The sequence below is a fragment of the Moschus berezovskii genome, chromosome 5 (assembly GCF_049115385.1).
Source record: "Moschus berezovskii isolate FMDL1 chromosome 5, NW_MosBer_1.0, whole genome shotgun sequence".
Lineage (NCBI taxonomy): Eukaryota > Metazoa > Chordata > Mammalia > Artiodactyla > Moschidae > Moschus > Moschus berezovskii.
Genome location: NC_142464.1, coordinates 108,986,535 through 109,005,852, shown reverse-complemented (window position 1 = coordinate 109,005,852; position 19,318 = coordinate 108,986,535). Strand labels below are relative to the sequence as shown.

The 19,318-nt window shown below is 41.5% G+C and overlaps 1 protein-coding gene across 1 annotated transcript in view; it reads right to left on the bottom strand.

The window, feature by feature from the left end:
• Positions 1-7,416: 7,416 nt before the first annotated feature.
• Positions 7,417-19,318, bottom strand: part of CDS1 (CDP-diacylglycerol synthase 1) — a 79,855-nt gene continuing 67,953 nt past the window's right edge. The window contains exon 13 of the mRNA XM_088836448.1: positions 7,417-12,545. Coding sequence (XP_088692574.1) covers positions 12,416-12,545 — 130 coding nt within the window. The 3' untranslated portion in view covers positions 7,417-12,415. The remainder of the gene's footprint in view (positions 12,546-19,318) is intronic.

Genomic DNA, 19,318 nt, shown 5'->3' with positions numbered 1-19,318 from the left:
CTGGACATGGAACAACAGACTGGTTCCAAATAGGAAAAGGAGTACGTCAAGGCTGTATATTGTCACACTGCGTATTTAACTTATATGCAGAGTACATCAAGAGAAAGGCTGGGCCGGAAGAAGCACAAGTTGGAATCAAGATTGCTGGGAGAAATATCAATAAGCTCAGATATGCAGATGACACCACCCTTAAGGCAGAAAGTGAAGAACTAGCGAGCCTCTTGAGGAAAGTGAAAGAGGAGAGTGAAAAAACTGGCTTAAAGCTCAACATTCAGAAAACCAAGATCATGGCACCCGGTCCCATCACTTCATGGCAAATAGATGGGGAAACAATGGCTGACTATTTTTCTGGGCTCCAAAATCATTGCAGATGGTGACTGAGCCATGAAATTAAAAGACGCTTACTCCTTGGAAGGAAAGTTATGACCAATCTAGATAGCATATTGAAAAGCAGAGACATTACTTTGTCAACAAAGGTCTGTCTAGTCAAGGCTATGGTTTTTCCCGTGGTCATGTATGGATGTTAGAGTTGGACTATAAAGAAAGCTGGGCACAGAAGAATTGATGCTTTTGAACTGTGAGGTTGGAGAAGACTCTTGAGATTCCCTTGGACTGTAAGGAGATCCAACCAGTCCATCCTAAAGGAGATCAGTCCTGAATATTCGTTGAAAGGACTGATGTTAAAGCTGAAACTCCAGTACTTTGGCCACCTAATGCAAATAGCTGACTCATTTGAAAAGACCCTGATGCTGGGAGGGACTGAGGGCAGGAGGAGAAGGGGACGACAGAGGATGAGATGGTTGGATGGCATCACCAGCTCAATGGACATGGGTTTGGGTGGACTCCGGGAGTTGGTGATGAACAGGGAGGCCTGGCGTGCTGCAGTTCATGGTGTTGCAAAGAGTCGGACACGACTGAGCAACTGAACTGAAAAACACTGTAATCCTTCCTGTTGAGTATAGTTCTGCCTAAAATAGTGAGCTGGTCAGGAACTTGACAACTGAGGGTCAGTCTGAGGTTAAGTTCTCATTCTGCCACTTACTGTGTGACATTAGGCCACTTCTCCACAACTGAGCTTCCTCAAAAGTCAGTTTTGTATTATGATACTTGAGAATTGTTATAAAGATTAAATTGGGTAATACATATCTTTTCCAATGAGTTGGCTCTTCACATACTTTGGCCACCTGATGTGAGGAGCTGACTCATTGAAAAAGACCCTGATGCTGGGAAGGATTGAGGGCAGGAGAAAAAGGGGACGACAGAAGATGAGATGTTTGGATGACATCACTAACTCAATGGATATGAGTTTGACCAAGCTCCAGGAGATGGTGAAGGACAGTGAAGCTTGGCGTGCTGTAGTTCATGGGATCGCAACTTACAAACTGAACAATATAGGATGTGTAGTGCTTTACCAAATGTTCTCAATATACTGTAGCATTAACTTAGAAATGGATTCCCAGGTGACTCAGTGGTAAAGAATCTGCCGGGCACTGTAGGAGATGTGGATGTGGATTCGATTCCTGGGTCGGAAAGAGCCCCTGGAGGAGGAACTGGCAACTCCAGTATTCCTCCCAGGAAAATCCCATGGACAGAGAAAATGGTTAGACAGCATCACCAACTCAAAGGACATGAATTTGAGCAAACTCCGGGAGATGGTGGACAGAGGAACCTGGCGTGCTACAGTCCGTGGGGTTGCAGAGAGTTTGACACAACTTAGTGACTGAACAATAACAAAAAATTAGAAATATGAATGTAAAAGGAGCGGTGCATTTTCTAAAGCCTAAATATCTAAAGCCACTGACGGCAAGTTTGTCTTCAGGCAGATTCACAGCAGGCAGAATGCCAGCTGGGGAAGAGCCCTTAGAAATCCTGCAGCCCAAACCTTCATTGAGCACCAAGAAGAAAGGGATTCAGAGAAAGCTTTGACATTCCCAAAGTCCTATTGCTTATTAACTCTAATTCCCTGCTCTGCCCCTAAACTTTCCAACTTCAAGGCCAATGATCTTTACAAATGGCTTCCAGGTTCCATTTTCTCTTTCTTTTGGGGGGTGGGGTGGGGTGGGTGTTGTGGGGCAGTGGTGCTGACTACAGTGAAAAACATACTTAGGATATTATTTCTATCATGCCCAGCTTTATCATAAAGATAAAGGGTTGGAACTTCAACCTTGGCCTTCAACTATCACACTTCCTGCTCAACAAAGGCAAAGGCAAGTTGCAAGCTGCATTCCAGAGCACAGAACTATTACTTATAGGAAAACAATTCCTTCGTGATTTTGCCCTCAAGCACTGCTAGACATTTCAAACAAAACCTGTACCCTAAAATATTTTCTGTACATAAAAGCCAAGCCACCTGTTTGCAACCTGATTTGTTGCTGTTCAGTCGCTAAGTCGAGTCTGACTCTTCGTCATCCCATAGACTGGCCCACCAGGCTCCTCTGTCCTCTGCCACGTCCCAGAGTTGGCTCAGATTCATGTCCATTGACTCAGTGATTGTATCTAACCATCTCATCCTCTGCCACCCTCTTCCCCTTTTGCCTTCAGTCTTTTCCAGCATCAGGGTCTCTTCCAGTGAGGCAGCTCTTCTCATCAGGTAGCTAAAGTATTGGAGCTTCAGCATCAGTCATTTTTGATGAATATTCGGGGTTGATTTCCTTTAGGATTGACTGGTTGGATCTCCTTGCAGTCCAAGGGACTCTCAAGAGTCTTCTCCAGCACCACAGTTTGAAGGCACCAGTTCTTCAGTGCTAAGCCTTCCTTATGATCCAGCTGATTAGGAAGAAATAAATCAGGGAGCAAAGGTCAACCTAAGCAGCCTGACTATAAACTCAAGGATCATCACAGTGTGACCCTGCCGGCCAATTCTGCCAAGAGAAAGAAACCAACCCAGCAGTGTGACCAAGTATGCTTGTGGCTCAAGTGTGGATCCATCCATATAGATTTTTCCTTCTCCTAAGGTAGTAATCTCTATGTCCATGGTGATACATGCTCCACTGGGCCTTGTGGATGATACAAAAATGACATAACTAACCTCTTCAAGAACTTCCTAGCCTATAAACAAGAGGCTTGCCTTCAAGTCGATGTAAGATCGATAGTTGAATTTTCAGGGGGTCTATTCCGTTTCTTCCTGTTTCTAATTCAGTAAGAGTGACACTCTCATCACAATTGGTTTTCTCAGCTCTTCAATCTTCATTTTCGCATCATTCTATTATTCTCTCATTTCATCGCTGATCCTTTATTGAACTCATATTTTCACTAAATTACATAACACAAAGCCTTCCCAGAAAATTGTCTTCTTTAGGGTGGTTTTTCCTCCCCCGCCCCCCAGACTGGGTCCTTGGTCGTGTGTGCCTGCTTCTGCCTTCGTTTTGTGTAGGTGTGATAGCATTGATTTGCATCTTCCTCCTTTTAAACGTGGGTATTCCAACCCAGAGTTTGCACTTGCTGACGTACAGTGTGAGTGAATTCACCCTTAGTTTGGGGACTGGCTGTGGGATTTCTGTACTTCTGCCTTGGCCACCATGGTCCATTCTTAGCCAGGCAAGCCCACTAAGATGCTGGATTCTGTCAGCCGTTCTTAAAACCTGCAGGGCTCCTCACCCCCACCTCCTTCATTCTGCACACTTGGCTCTCCCCCAACTGTTAACATCTGCCTTGAGGCTCCTAACCGATCTGTGCTCCACTTCCTCACTCCGCTGCCTCAGGCCTGTCTCAGCCGTCACCTTCCAAGGGAGGCCTTCCCTGAGCTCCGGGCAGCACTAAGCCGACCCCTCAGTGAGGCAAGGAGGGGAGGCTGAACACGTCATGGGGCCCCCAGTTGTGGAGACAATCGGCAGCCACCCCCCTAACCCGCTCCTCCCCAGGCCCAGAATACCTTCCCCTGTACATCTACCACTACAGATTCTCTAGTCATTTAGCAACTTTATTGAGAATTAACATCCTATAAAAATTCATCAAATAAGACTCGTTGAGTTTAGCATGTTTAGAGTTGTGCAGCTATCACTGTCATCTAATTTCAGAACATTTGCATCACCCCTAAGGAAGGACTGATGCTAAAGCTGAAACTGCAATACTTTGGCCACCTCATGCGACGAGTTGACTCACTGGAAAAGACTCTGATGCTGGGAAAGGTTGGGGGCGGGAGGAGAAGGGGACAACTGAGAATGAGATGGCTGGATGGCATCACCGACTCTGTGGACATGAGTTTGAATGAACTCCGGGAGTTGGTGATGGACAGGGAGGCCTGGCGTGCTGTGATTCATGGGGTCGCAGAGAGTCGGACACGACTGAGCGACTGAACTGAACTGAACTGAACTGAAGGAAATCTCACACCATTAGTCCCCATTCTCCTCCCTGTCCCCAACCCTGGCAGCCACTGACCTACTGCCTGTCTATAGAATTGCCTGTTCTGGACATTTAGTTTAATGGAATTGTCAGTATATGGTCTTTAGGGGCTATCCTATGTCAGTGAACATAATATTTTGGAGTTTCATTCATATTGTATCATGTATCAGAACTTCCTTTTTATGGCCAAGTAGTTTAGTCCTTTGTGTGGATATATCACATTTGTCCATTCACCACTTGATGGACATGTAGTTTGCATCAAATTTTACTGTTGTGAATAATGCTGTTGCAAACGTGTTTACATTGGGCATTTTCATTTTTCTTGGGTGTATATATATATATATATATATATACACACCTAAGAGTGGAATTGCTGGATCATATGGTAACACTTTACCATGTTGAGGAACTTACATTCCCTCCAGCAATGTGTCCAACCCTTTTTTATTCTCAGACAACAGCACCAGCCAACCCTCAGTCCCTTCTCTGTCACCTATGAGCCCTCATTAAAATGTCTCTTTGATTTAGAGACAGGCCACTTTCTAATGTACTTTGAAGAAGGTCACTGGTACGAAAGTAGCTGAGAGTGACAGCCTGCATTAGTACCCTGGGAATGGAAAGAGAATCAGATGGATGCACTGTCATAGGTGGAGACTTCAGCCATCAGAAATGGACAGATGCAGCAGACAGAAATTTAGGACAGACACAGCTGAACTTAACCGCACCATCACTCAACTGGGTAAAACTGACATGCACAGACACCCAATAACAACAGAATACACATTCTTCTCAAAGTCCCATGGAATTCACCGAAATAGACCATATTCTGGGTCATAAAATACATCTAAATAAAAGAAAGAAATCATATAATGTCTGCTTTCAGACCACAAAGAATTAAACTAGAAATTACAAAATATATGAAGCTTAAAACACATGCACCAAAGAAGAAATCTCAAAAGAAATGTTAAAATATTTTGAGCTGAATGAAAATGCAATTTACCAAAATGTAGTGAAAGGAACAATTAGAAAGGGAGATTTATACCACTTGAGTGCGTATATTAGAAAAGAAAGACCAAAAATCAATAACCTTAAGAAGAGCAAAGTAAATCCAAAGTAAGCATAAGAAGAGAAACAGAGCAGAAATCAGTTAAGTTTAAAACAAGAAATCAGTACCAAAAAATCAGTGAAACCAAAAGCTGGTTCTTTGAAAATATCACTAAAAATCAATAGCCCTCTAGCCAATCTACCTTAAAAGAAAGACAGGACACTGATTACTGATATTAGAAAAGAAATAGAATCTATCACTGTAGATCCTGTGAAATTAAAAGGATAATAAAGGAACACTATGAACAACTCTATGCCCACAAATTTGCTAACCTAGATGAAGTGGACCAATTCCTTGAAAGACACAATATGCCAAAGCTCATACAGGAAATAGTCTGAATAGGCTTCTATCAAAGAAATTAAATCAATACTTAATAGCCTTCCAAAACAGACAATACCAGGCCCAGGTGGATTCACTGGTAAATTCTATCAAAAAGGAAGAAGTGATACCAGTCATCTGCAATCTGTTTCAGAGGACAGAAGCAGAGGAAACACTTCCCAACTCATCCTATGCAAACAGCATTACCCTAATACCAAAAGCAGATAAAACATTACAAGAACATTGCAATCTCTCCATGAACTTAGGTGCAAAATCCTCAACAAAGTATGAGCAAATCAAATACAACAATGCATAAAAAGAATTCTATACCATAACCAAGTGAGATACATTTCAAGTGTTCAAGGCTGGCTCAACATGTAAAACAGTGTTAATTAATCCATCACATCATTTGGCTGAAAATGAAAAATGATATGATCATACCAAATGCAAAGAAAAAGCATTTGACAAAGTCCCAACACTCATTCACTAAAAGCTCTCAGTAAACTAGGAATAGAGGGGAACCACCTCAACTTGATAAAGACTCTCTACAAAAAAATCGACAGCTAACATGATATTCAGTGACAAGAAGCTTAAAGCTTTACCACTAAAATCAGCCTCAAAGCAAGGTCTGTCATCACTCCTCAACATCATACTGGAAGTTCTACCTAATGCAGTAAGACAAGAAAATTAAGTATACAGCTGGGAAGAAAGACATAAAACTTTCTGTTGCCAGGTGACAGGATTATATGGAGAAACCTCCCCCAAAATGTGACCAAAAACTCCTTTAATTAATAAGCATTAATAGAAAGTTTTCAGATTATAAAAATAAGTCACTTTCCTATATATCAGCAATGAACAATGAAATTTGAAATTAAAAACAATGCCATTTACATTATCATTCCCAAAAATGAAATATTTACATATAAATTTAAGAAAATGGGTATAAGATTTATATGATGAAAACTATAAAACTTTGCTACAGACATACTTTAGAGATATGTAGGTTCATTTCCACTCAATAAAGCAAATAAAGCAAGTCACCTGAGTATCTTGGTTTCTCAAGGCATGTTATATGTTTACATTATACTGTGGTCTTTTAAGTGTGCAATAACAGTGTGCCTAAAAAATAATATGTATATATCTCAACTTTAAAATATTGTAAAAAAATGTAACCATCACCCAAGCCTTCAGTGAGTCATAATCTTTTTGCAGGTGGAGGGTCTTACCTCAGTGTTGATGTTGCTAACTGATCAGGGTGGTAGTTGCTAAAGTAGGGGTGACTGTGGCAGTTTCTTAAAACAACAAAGAATTTTGCCACAACTGTTGACTTTTGCTTCCACAAACGATTTCTCTGTAGCATGCAACGCTGCTTGATAGCATTTTACCCACAGTAGAACTTCTTTCAAAATTAAGAGTCAATCCTGATGCTGCTTTATAAACTGAGTTTATTAATGTTTTAAATCTTGTGTTGTTATTTCAACAACCTTCAGGGCTTCCCAGGTGGCTGGGACATATTTGTAAGTCATATATCTGATAAGGGATTTGTACCTAGGATACATAATAATCTCCTACAACTTAGGAAAAACATCACGTGTAAAAATGTGCAAAGATACAAACAGACATTTTATCACAGAAGATATACAAATGGCCCATGAAAAGATGCTCAACACCATTAGCCATTGGGGAAATGCAATGACATACCTTGCATACCTTGGCAACTACCTTGACATACCTTGGCACACCAGCCAGAATGGCCATCTTTAAAAAGACAACACCAAAAAAAAAAGTGTGTATAACTTATTCACTTTGCTGTACAACTGAAACTAACACAACACTAGTAAATCAACTAGACTCCAATAAAATTTTTGAAAAAAGACAATGCTGAGTTTTGGTGAGGATATAGGTAAATTGGAACACTTGTACATTGCAGGTAGGAATATAAGATTGTACTTTGGACAGTTTGGCCATTTCTTTAAAAGTTAAACATAACTTACTATATGACCCAGCAATTCCACCTTGGAAATCTGAAGGGAATGCAGACATACCCACACAACACATATCAACATTTTGCATAAGAACCAAAATTGGAAATAACTGAAATAATCAACAGGTAAATGGGTCAGCATTTACAATATTAATAAAAAGGAAAGAAGTACGATATATGCAAAAATATTATGCCAGACATAGAACACTGCATAGTGTATGAGTCTGTGTATATGCAGTATCCAGAAAAGGCAAATTCCCAAAGACAGAAAGCAAACCAGTGGTTGCCAATAGCTGGAGGTTGGAGTGAGGATTATGTGCAAATGGGCACCAGGGAATTTTCTGGAATGATGGAAATGTTCTCAAACCACAGGTGGTAATGGCTGCACAGTGTTATGGTACATAAACTATATCTCAATATTGGGGGGAAAAACAGAATTACTAATGATACATATGTGTCTACCTTACCTGTACTTGTTGAAGCCTCTGGTTCCCTCACAACGTTTTGAGATTTATTAAAACTGATCAAAAATATACTTAACACATTATTCAAGCCTGTTCTCCAAACTTACCACTTTTCTAGGTCCCGTCTGAAGTTGAAACATTGCACATGCTTGAATAAAAGACCCCCTGGATCCATTACACTCCAGCTCAATACACAGCAGGAAAGGAGGCTGCTGCTGCTATGAGAGCTTAAACCCCAAATCCATACCCCATTGTCCTGTAAGTTTGACAGAGCAGTTTGAAATTTCATTCTTTTCCCAAGAGGACACCTTCAGGTGGGCTGTCCTTCAATGAATCTTTTTCTCTGGGCAATAAGACTGCTTGTTTACCCACCCATGTCCTTTGTACACATTAAAGGACCAGAGTATTCTCAGTTCATTTTGGAAACTCACTTCGCCATCAACAGGTAACATTCGACTCAGCCCGTACTAAATGACTCTCCTTGTCATCCGATGTTTCAAGAATATTCTCCCCTTCTGCACAGGGAAAGGGAGACAATGGGATTAAGGTAAGACAGGCTTTTGATTTTGGTTCAGTTGTCTACATCTGCCTTTATTTGCAGCCACTACATGAAGATCCCCAAATACAGCCCCTCCTCAGGGAGTGAGTTTTAAACTCTAAGTTTCAGAGCTGGTACGGAGAACTGGCTGTGGACTCTCTGCAAGGCAGACAGCTCGTCCATGGAGGTCAGAATGATGGTGTTCATTCAAGGAGCACTTATATTGCTAAGTCACTCAGTCATGGCCAACTCTGCACCCCTATAGACTGTAGCTCACCAGGCTCCTCTGTCCATGGCATTTTCCTGGCAAGAATACTGAAGTGGGTTGCCATGCCCTCCTCCAGGGGAATCTTCCCACTTACATTAAAACTACCTAAACCAGATGTGACCAGACATGTGGACACCGTTCTGTTCAGTCCTACCAAACAGTCACTTCCCAGCAGAGATGGGCAACAGGAGAGGAGCAGAGAGGAAGAAGGAAGGACACCAAGGATCAGCTCCTTTATGCTGAACCCAAGTCACAACATATTCATAGGAGTTTTCACTTAACTGTAGGAACTCAGAGTAATGAAGCCCATCTTAGAGTCACACCAAATAAAAACTGGGATGAGTGTGGAGGGGCTGTTCAAGAGACACAAATGGGGATGTGCAGAGCTGGGTCTTCAGACTCCAAATCAGTTATTGATCAGAAGCCTGAGGACCTGGGGAGATGCCAGCATTGAGCCAGACCCTGGGAACACAGTGGCCATCAAGACAGACACCACTCAACTGTCCATGCAGCTTAGAGCTCTAGTGATGATGAATAAAGATTCACAAAAATAAATAGCAATTACAGACTAAGACGTACCCAAGACAGTCGGTCTTCTTTCTATCAGGAGGATATCACCTCTCAACAACCATGTTTAATGATCCCCAGAACTTATTTACTCCCCTGCCCTGAAGATGTCACTGTGGGTGTTGGTGACGGACTTTACACAATATACACTGTTTTTGTATTTGGTGAATGAAATGTTTCTTCTCCAAAGAGAAAACGCACAACAGAGTTCAAATGTGATTTGTTTGTTTTATTTTCCTGTCTGAGTAAGAGGTTTAGAGAATGGACTGACACATATCATAAGCTATCTCCCAGCCATATACAGTAGATATACACTGATTCTACTTTTTCTTTTCCCGATAGGTGACACTTTCTTTGTTCAAACCAAATTACAAATGAAGAGATACTATAAAAATAAAAGGGTGTGTGGGTGTAGTCTTTTTATTCTCAGACAGTAAATGTATACCCATCACCACGAGGGGAAAAGCACTGAGGAAACATTTGTACTAAACAGTCAGGACCCTCAGAGTACCTCTCCAAACAGCAGACTGGAACAGTTAGCCATTACTATAAAGGAAGTTCCTAGTCTTCCATTTTTTCTGCCATCACATTTTGCTACACTGGAATTTAAACCCTCTTCAGGGTGCAAATATAAAATTGATCAAAGTCAGGGTTTTATGGCAATCTTTGCCAAACTTTATTCTTGCTAAAATATATTCTATTTTAATATACATGCTATAAAAGTACACTAAAAAGGTCAATCTTTAGAGTTCTGTTAAAATTAAGAATTTTTTTTACATATAGAATAATATACACCCAACTCTAAAAGTATATTTGAGGATAGCTATTACTGTGACCCCAAATATTTCTAGCTTCAGATTTTGTTTATAATAGTATCAATTTTATAATACATGTATTCAGTAATGCTCTCATAATTCTATATTGCAATACTTCACTCATCACCAAAGAAAAATGCAGAGGGAACTGCATTTTCTCCAAGAAGTTCTTATTGTGCAAATCACCAAGTTTTCAAGAGAAGTTCCTATTACAATATTTTTTAAACTTTGGTAAGTACTTTTATGATCCACATTTGGGGCTTTTAATGCAGCAAGTAAAGATGAGCGATGTTGAAAATTAACCTGAAGGTAGCCTGATTTTAAAAATGATCACTTCCTTCTGTAATAACATCTCCAGGGCCAACTCTAGGTGTTTATGGAATAGTGTGGAATAACGCTGACCGCACACATCCAGTGGTGATGAACTGACTGACTGCATGCCAAACCAAGACATTGGACTCTTGGGACTGAGTTTAACTATATCCACCACAATCAAGTAGTACACGTGATGAGGCTGCTAGTTTACATCTGTGGAACCCAGGCATATACGCAATTTTTTTAAGTAGAGTTGTAGAACAGAAATATAAAATAATTGAAATTTGTTTCTGATTTAAACAAAAATATGTACTCTTTTCATTAACAAAACATTCTTTAAAATATATCAACTTCTCCTCTCCAAACATTTAGCCAAGGAGCACTAGGCAATTTTTGAAGGTTTTTGTGCTGACCGTTGAATACAGTAAATACGGTTGTTGTGAGCACAAAGCAACAGTAGATTATTGACATCCACTGAGAAGGAATTTATTCTCCTCTGGTTACGATGTCCAGTCCACCGAAGGAAAGGTTTGGCATTCATGTGCTTTTTGTTCTTGGTGGGAATCACTTCCGCTTGATTTTCGTTGTTGGAAGGAAAAAACACCAGATGATGACCTCGGGTTTTGTGACATGATGTGAAAGAGGAACGTGACAAAAATTAGCTGCTACCATGGAGCCCGTCTGAGATGGGGTTTCCAGGCAGGTTTCGCTTCTTCCCAGGGGAGTGTCCGGTGGGCTACACGGGAACCAGGAGCCAAGCATCGCGGTGGTCGGGGGCGTTGCTCTCAGCAGAGCATCCCCTGCTCTGCCTCTGTCACCACCCCTCCTCACTACCCTACATACTGATGTTCGTGGGTACAGAACTTACGGAGACCAGCTCACAGGGAAACGAAGGCAGAGAACTCAACCAAGAGGCAGGCTGTGTGTGCCATCGTCTGTTGAGATGACGGGTGGAGCATGCGCACATCCGTTCTTCCCAGAGGAATTCTCCTATTTCTCTTGAAAGCTTTTGAGAAGATCCTGTTTTTTCCCAAACCATTTTATCAAAGTAGTCTGGTGTCGGCTCTTTCCAGCAAACCAATCGCGGTAGAAACTTCAGCCCCTCTCTCTTGAATTTCAAACCTACCTAAAAGTGGAATGTTTTCCCCTGGCAAATAATTACTTCTTTGAAAAGTGGACAGTTGGTTTCTTTTTTTGGATCCAAGTCAGCCCTTCAGAAAATACTTCAGACTGAAAGGGGAGGAAGTGGAGGAGAACTAGCTTCCTATTGTGCCTTACATAAAACATTTTGCTGAAAATGAAGAACGGCTCCGACTACAAAGGTAAATATTTGTGAAAGGGGCACACTGCCAGGTGCAACCTCAAGACGTCCTCAATGTACTCATTTCATAGTGTGTGACTCTTTAAAATACAAGTCTTTTAAGTGACGAAACCTAGCAAGTAATGGGAAGGAAGTTAACATCAGAAAATACACTTTAGAAAAAGTACGAGACGTTTTGCCCTCCATTTGCTACTTATTTCATAACTTAGATCAAGAAAGTGTTAAATATTCACAGTAATTTCAGAGAGGAAACATTCATATCTGTAAAACTTCAATCCATTGCATTTTCAACTGTGTCTCTGTACAATTAGAAAAATGTCATCTGTCAGTGCTCTCCTGTAGAATGCTTTATTGTTAGTCCATCCCTCTCCGGCTCCAATTATACCTTCAAGGTGGGCTGTAGTATTCCCTTCTCAATGAGATGAGTCTTCAGCGTTTTATAGATATTTAACTGCTGTTCTGGTTGAAGCACCAACAGCTGCTGCAGCACTTTGCTGGGATTCGGACCCCTGGTAAAGAAAAGACAAAGTTCACACTATTTTGAGAGAGCTGAAAACAGCGTAGATTTGTATTTAAAATAAACCATGCCTTTAGAATTTCCCTGGTGGCACAATAGGGGCTCAGACAGTAAAGAATCTGCCTAAAATGCAGGAGACCTCGGTTTGATCCCTGGGTCATAAAGATCCCCTAGAGAAGGGAATGGCTCCCCACTCCGATGTTCCAGATTCTATGGACAGAGGAGCCTGGCGAGCTACAGTCCATGGGGTCGCAAAGAGTCAGACACAACTGAGCGACCAACACTTTCCCTTTTGGTGATACAATGAATAGAGATCCGCCGGCCAATGCAGGGGACACGGGTTCGATCCCTGGTCTGGGAAGACTGCACATGCCAAGGAGCAGGTAAAGGCTATGCGCCACAGCTACTGAGCCTGTGCACTCTAGAGCCTGTGCTCCGCAACAAGACACCGCAATGAGAAGCCCACGCGCCACAACTAGAGAAAGCCCATATGCAGCGACAAAGACCCAACATCACAAATAAGTATTTTTAGAAGATAAAATAAGTCATGCATTTAAGTGCAAAGGATCGATCTTAACAGAACTGAAACAGTTCTTACTCAGAGCTCACTTTAATGTTAGTGTCAAAGGGGAAAAAAAAACCCTAGAACTCTCCCCTGAGAGGCGTGCAGTGTAGATGTGGGAGAAATGCACAAACACAGAAGCCTGGGTCAATACGAGGCATTGACGGAGTGCAGATCTAAACATCCCACAAAACGTCTCAAAAGGGCAACCTGAGTTAGAGGCGAAGGTTGATAACAAAGCCTGAGACTGGACTAGACACAGAAACCATTCTGTAAGGAAAGGAGCACAGTTCCTGGTGGATGAAGATAAACTGGAAGAGAACATGAAAATATAAATATTTCTGCTTCAAAGAAACGTCAGACAAGGAAGGTGTTTTGTTGAAAGAATACAGAGTCCTGAGCCTGCACTGAAGCCGCCACCTGGGATCTCCAGTGGGAACAACAGCCTTTGTTCAAAGGTTTTGGGTAAACCCCAACAACCGAAGTGAAAGGGGCTCTGCTTCAGCTGTGGTGCCAGTGGTAAAGAATCTGCCTGCCAATGCAGGAGTTGCTAGAGACTCCGGTTCGATCACTGGGTTGCAAAGGTGCCCTGGAGTAGGAAATGGAAACCCACTCGAGTATTCTTGCCTGGAAAATTTCATGGACAGAGGAGCCTGGCAGGCTACTGTCCCTGGGGTCATAAAGAGTAGGACACGCATACTCACACCCACCCTGCTTTAACTGAAAGGAGGACAAGGAGCTGCAGAACCCTCCTTCCTCATCCCCCTTGCCCAGCAGTCCCTCTCCCACTGGGGAGGAAATAAGCCCAGGCAGCGTTAAGTATCCACTGGACTGTGACTGCTGTCCACGAGGTACCATGCAGGGGCCTCTCCCTAGGCTTCTCCAGCACCCCCACACCTTCTCTCTGCACCCTCCCCTGGTGTACTCTGAGTCAGAAACGGTCCCGACCAGGACTTCACACTCTTCTATCCTGAGACACTGTGACAGGCAGGGGAGTGCAATTTCCTACCTTTCAGACTAGCACTCAATCCATTTGTAAGCTACAGATCACTTTCTGTACTTACACTGCTAAAGTGCTATTTTGTCAAATTCAGAATGCACCTCATTCAGACCGTAATGCATTTGTACTATTCTTTGTAATTCCTACAATCCACTTGAACAGGAAAAGCAGAGTAAGTTTACTTTTCAGGAAATTCAATGGGAAAAAGAAGCAAGACACAAGTATTAGATGGAGAATGGCACAGAATTCTGAGAAAGACATTTACATGGGTAATTAAATTTATGACTTATGATAAGGACTCTTTCAGTTCAAGGACTTCCCTGGTGGCTCAGTGGTAAAGGATCCACCTACCAATGCAGGACACTTGGGTTCCATCCTTGGGTCAGGAAGGTCCCCTGGAGAAGGAAATGGCAACCCACTCTAATATTCTTGCCTGGAGAATCCCATGGACCAAGGAGCCTGGTGGGCTACAGTCCATGGAGTCCCAAAAGAGTCGGACATGACTTAGTGACTAAACAACTTCAGTTCAGATGGAATTATAAGAAGTAGAAAACCCAGCAACAAAGATATGTTTGCTGTAGGGTGATATGACAAGAGAAAATCTTTGATTCAAAAAACTGCACAATAGCATGAATTAGCTGTCTCATAGGTCACAGCTTTGTGCACGTGGCTCAAATCATTTCCCAAAACCCTGCAGCCATAAGTCTTCCAAAACTGTAGTCTACTCACGTCAGGGCACAGCTTGTCTTATATTTCTTCAAAAGACTCAGCAACTTCATAACATAAACCCAGAGTAGGGGCCCACAGAAAAAGGGAAAGCTATTCTAGCAAGTTCAGCTAAATGCAAAATTGTCAGCAGGCACTCCCAGCTAGTTGCACATTGGCTCTAGCACTGTATTTCTAATCATCTAAATATTTACTTTCAAATGGAGGACATCAAGGCTCAGCATGACTTTTTCCTACTGAGAGAACAGCAGATCAAGACGCAAAAAAGTACGAGTTAACGTTCGAAAAGCTACCATCTTCAGAAAAGAAAGAGTTCGAAGGATTTAATCACTAATTCGGTTCAGTCGCTCAGTCGTGTCCGACTCTTTGCGACCCCATGAATCACAGCACACCAGGCCTCCCTGTCCATCACCAACTCCCGGAGTTCACCCAAACCCATGTCCACCGAGCTGGTGATGCCATCCAGCCATCTCATTCTCTGTCGTCCCCTTCTCCTCCAGCCTCCAACCCCTCCCAGCATCAGTCTTTTCCAGTGAGTCAACTCGTCGCATGAGGTGGCCAAAGTATTGGAGTTTCAGTTACTAATGCTCAAATAGATAAGTGAATAAATCATATGCAAATGGATTAAATACTCCAGTTAAAAAGACAAAGACTGTCAACTGGGTTATAAAACCAAACAAAATCCAGCTATACACGTATGAGAAGAGAAACACACTTTAAATATAAGGGAAAAGGCACACAAGAAATAAAAAGATAGACAAAGAAGTACTATGCAAACATTAATCAAAAGTAGGTTGATGTAACTATACTTATATTCAAAAAAATAAGCTTTAAACAGGTAGTATATAAAGATGAATATTATATGACATTAGGAGTGATTCAACAGCATATACACTGTGTATACAACTAACACAACATCAACATCTATAAAGCAAAAACTGGGAGATTCTGACAAAACTCTCCTCATAACTGACAGAACAAGCAGATGGAAAACCAAACCAAAAATCAGTACAGAAGATTGAGCTAAACTCCCCCCAGTTGACTTACAGCACTTGTCTCATGTACACATGGAATGTATATCTGAGTAGACCATATGCTTGAGCACAAAGCAAGTCTCAATAAAGATTAAATACTGAAATAACAGAGTATGTTTTCTGGTCACAGAATTAAAGCAAAAATCAATAAAGGAGAATGAGAAAATCTCCATTTCTTTGAAAGTGAATCAATGAACTTGTAAATAATCCCATGTTGAAGATATAATCCTGGAGATCAAAAAATATTTGTAGCTGAATAATGAAAATACAAATGTGGGATGACAGTACTTAAGAGTATTAAAAAGAGCACTCAAAAAGCAGTGGTTAATAGGAAATGTATAGTGTGAGATGAACATATTAGACAAGAAAGCTGAAAATCAGTAACCTAAGCTTTATCTCAAGAAGCTGGAGAAGGAACAGAAAATTGAAACTTAAGGAAGATAAAGAACACAAAAACAGAAATGGAACAGATAGAAAACCCAGGAATAAACCCATGTACCTATGGGCACCTAATCTATCACAAAGGAGGCAAGAATATACAATGGAGAAAAGACAGTCTCCACAATAAGTGGTGCTGGGAAAACTGGACAACTACATGTAAAAGAATGAAATAAGGACATTCTCTAACACACACACAGAAATAAACTCACATGGATCAAAGACCTAAATGTAAGGCTGAAGTGAAGTGAAAGTCGCTCAGTCGTGTCCGACTCTTTGCAACCCCATGGACTATACAGTCCATGGAATTCTCCAGGCCAGAATACTAGAGTAGGTAGCCTTTCCCTTCTCCAGGGGATCTTCCCAACCCAGGGATAGAACCCAGGTCTCCTGCATTGCAGGCAGAGTCTTAACCAGTTAAGCTACAAGGGAAGCCCAAATGTAAGCCTAGACACCATAAAACTCTTACAGGAAAACATAGGCAGAACAGTCTTTGACATAAACTGCAGCAAGATCTTTTTGGATCCATCTCTTAAGAGTATTGAAAATAGAAACAAAAGCAAATAGGACATAATTATGCTTAAAAACTTTTGCACAGCAAAGTAAACCACGAACAAAACAAAAAGACAACCCACAGAATGGGAGAAAACATTTGCAAATAAAGCGACTGACAAGGGACTAATCTCCAAAATAAACAGCTCATGCAGCTCTATGTCAAAAAAAAAAAAAAAAAAAAAACAACAACCCAACCAAAAAATGGGCAGAAGATCTAAATAGATCTTTCTTCAAAGAAGACATACAGATGGCCAAAAAGCATATGAAAAGATGCTTAACATCACTAATTATCAGAGAAATGCAAATCAAAACTACAATAAGCTATCACCCCACCCCTGTCAGAAAGTCCATCACCAAAATATCTACAAACAATAAATGCTGGAGAAAGTGTCAGTGGGAATGTAAATTGGTACAACCACTGTGGAGAATAGGATGGAGTTCTTTAAAAAACTAAAAATAGAGCTACCAAATGATCCAGCAATCCCACTCCTGGGTATATATCCAGAGAAAACTGAAATTCAAAAAGATACATGCACCCCCAATGTTCACTGCAGCACTATTTACAGATGTCCATCAAAAGAGGGATGGATGAAGAAGATGTGGTACAGATATACAATGGAATATTAGTCATAAAATAGAAGAAAATAATGCCATTTGCAACAACACTGATGGACCTAGAGATTATCATACTATGTGAAGTCAGTCAAATGATACAAATGAACTTATTTACAAAACAGAAACACTCACAGATTTTGAAAACAAACTTATGTTTACCAAAAGGGAAACGCTGGAGGCAGGGGATAAATTAGGAGTTTGGGATTAACATGCACATACTACTATACATAAAACAGGTAACTAACTAGGACCTCCTCTATAACATAGGGCACTCTACTCAATACTCTATAATAAACTATGTGGGGAACGAATCTGAAAATGTATAACTGCTTCAGTTCAGTTCAGTTCAGTCCAGTCACTCAGTCGTGTCCGACTCTCTGCGACCCCATGAACCACAGCACGCCAGGCCTCCCTGTCCATCACCAACTCCCAGAGTTCACTCAAACTCATGTCCATCGAGTCGGTGATGCCATCCAGCCATCTCATTCTCTGTCGTCCCCATCTCCTCCTACCCCCAATCCCCCCTAGCATCAGACTCTTTTCCAGTGAGTCAACTCGTCGCATGAGGTGGCCAAAGTATTGGAGTTTCAGCTTTAGCATAAGTCCTTCCAATGAACACCCAGGATTGATCTCCTTTAGAATGGACTGGTTGGATCTCCTTGCAGTCCAAGGGACTCTTAAGAGTCTTCTCCAGCACCACAGTTCAAAAGTATCAATTCTTTGGCGATCAGCTTTCTTCACAGTCCAACTTTCACATCCACACATGACCACGGGAAAAACCACAGCCTTGACTAGATGGACCTTGGTTGACAAAGTAATGTCTCTGCTTTTTAATCTAGGCTGGTCATAACTTTCCTTCCAAGGAGTAAGCGTCTTTTAATTTCATGGCTGCAATCTTTCCTGTATACCTGAAACTAACAACACTGTAAAGCAACTGTACACCAGTAAAAATTTTTTTAAAAGATGAAGGAAGGCAAGATGAGTCAACATCATGAAATGGAAAACAAACACACAACAGAGAACGTTCAAGTCAGAATCTGACTCTTTGAAAAGATTAATGAAATAAACTCCTAACAAAACTGCTCAAGGAAAATAAAGGTTAATATAAAAATGCTCACACTACTATGGGTATATATTTAAAATGCGTATTGAGGGGCTATAAGTATGAGTTTTCCTCCAAATAACAGGTTTTCCAGGTTCAGAAATATTAAAAACTACAGGTTTTCTAGGTTCAGACACCAGTAGAGACCATGATACAAAGAAGTTCACATGTGGTTGATGTGGTTAGCCTCCACACCCCAGGCTGGCGTTGTAGGGCAGATCCAAACATTACAGTTTAATAATGAGAAGAAAGCACCCATATAAAATAGCAACACTCTCCAGGCACCCTGCCTCGCCTCTCCACTCCCACCCTCAACACACGTACACATCCACAAATCCCTTAGACTGCTGGATTTTTCTCCACGGCTCTCACAGCCACCAAACAAGCTACATTTGTTGTCCACTCCTGCCCCTTCTCCCTCCAACTCCCCAACGAGAAAGTAAGTTGAAGACGGGGATGGGTTTGTTTTGTCCTCTGCTGTATCCGTGCCGAGAACATTCCCCAACACATGACAGACTCTCGGGCAGTAACTAGTGGCCTGGCTGAGTTATGTCTCCTGTCAGCCCTCAGTGTTGACTACTGCTACAGCGTCCACCTGAGAAATGAAATCTCCTCCTGTTCCAGACCCAGTACCATTCATCCACACTGACTGAATTTTAACTCAGTCCTATTAGACTATGACATACACTACCTTTCAAGCTGTTCAAATCTAAGAAAAATAATTACTTTAATC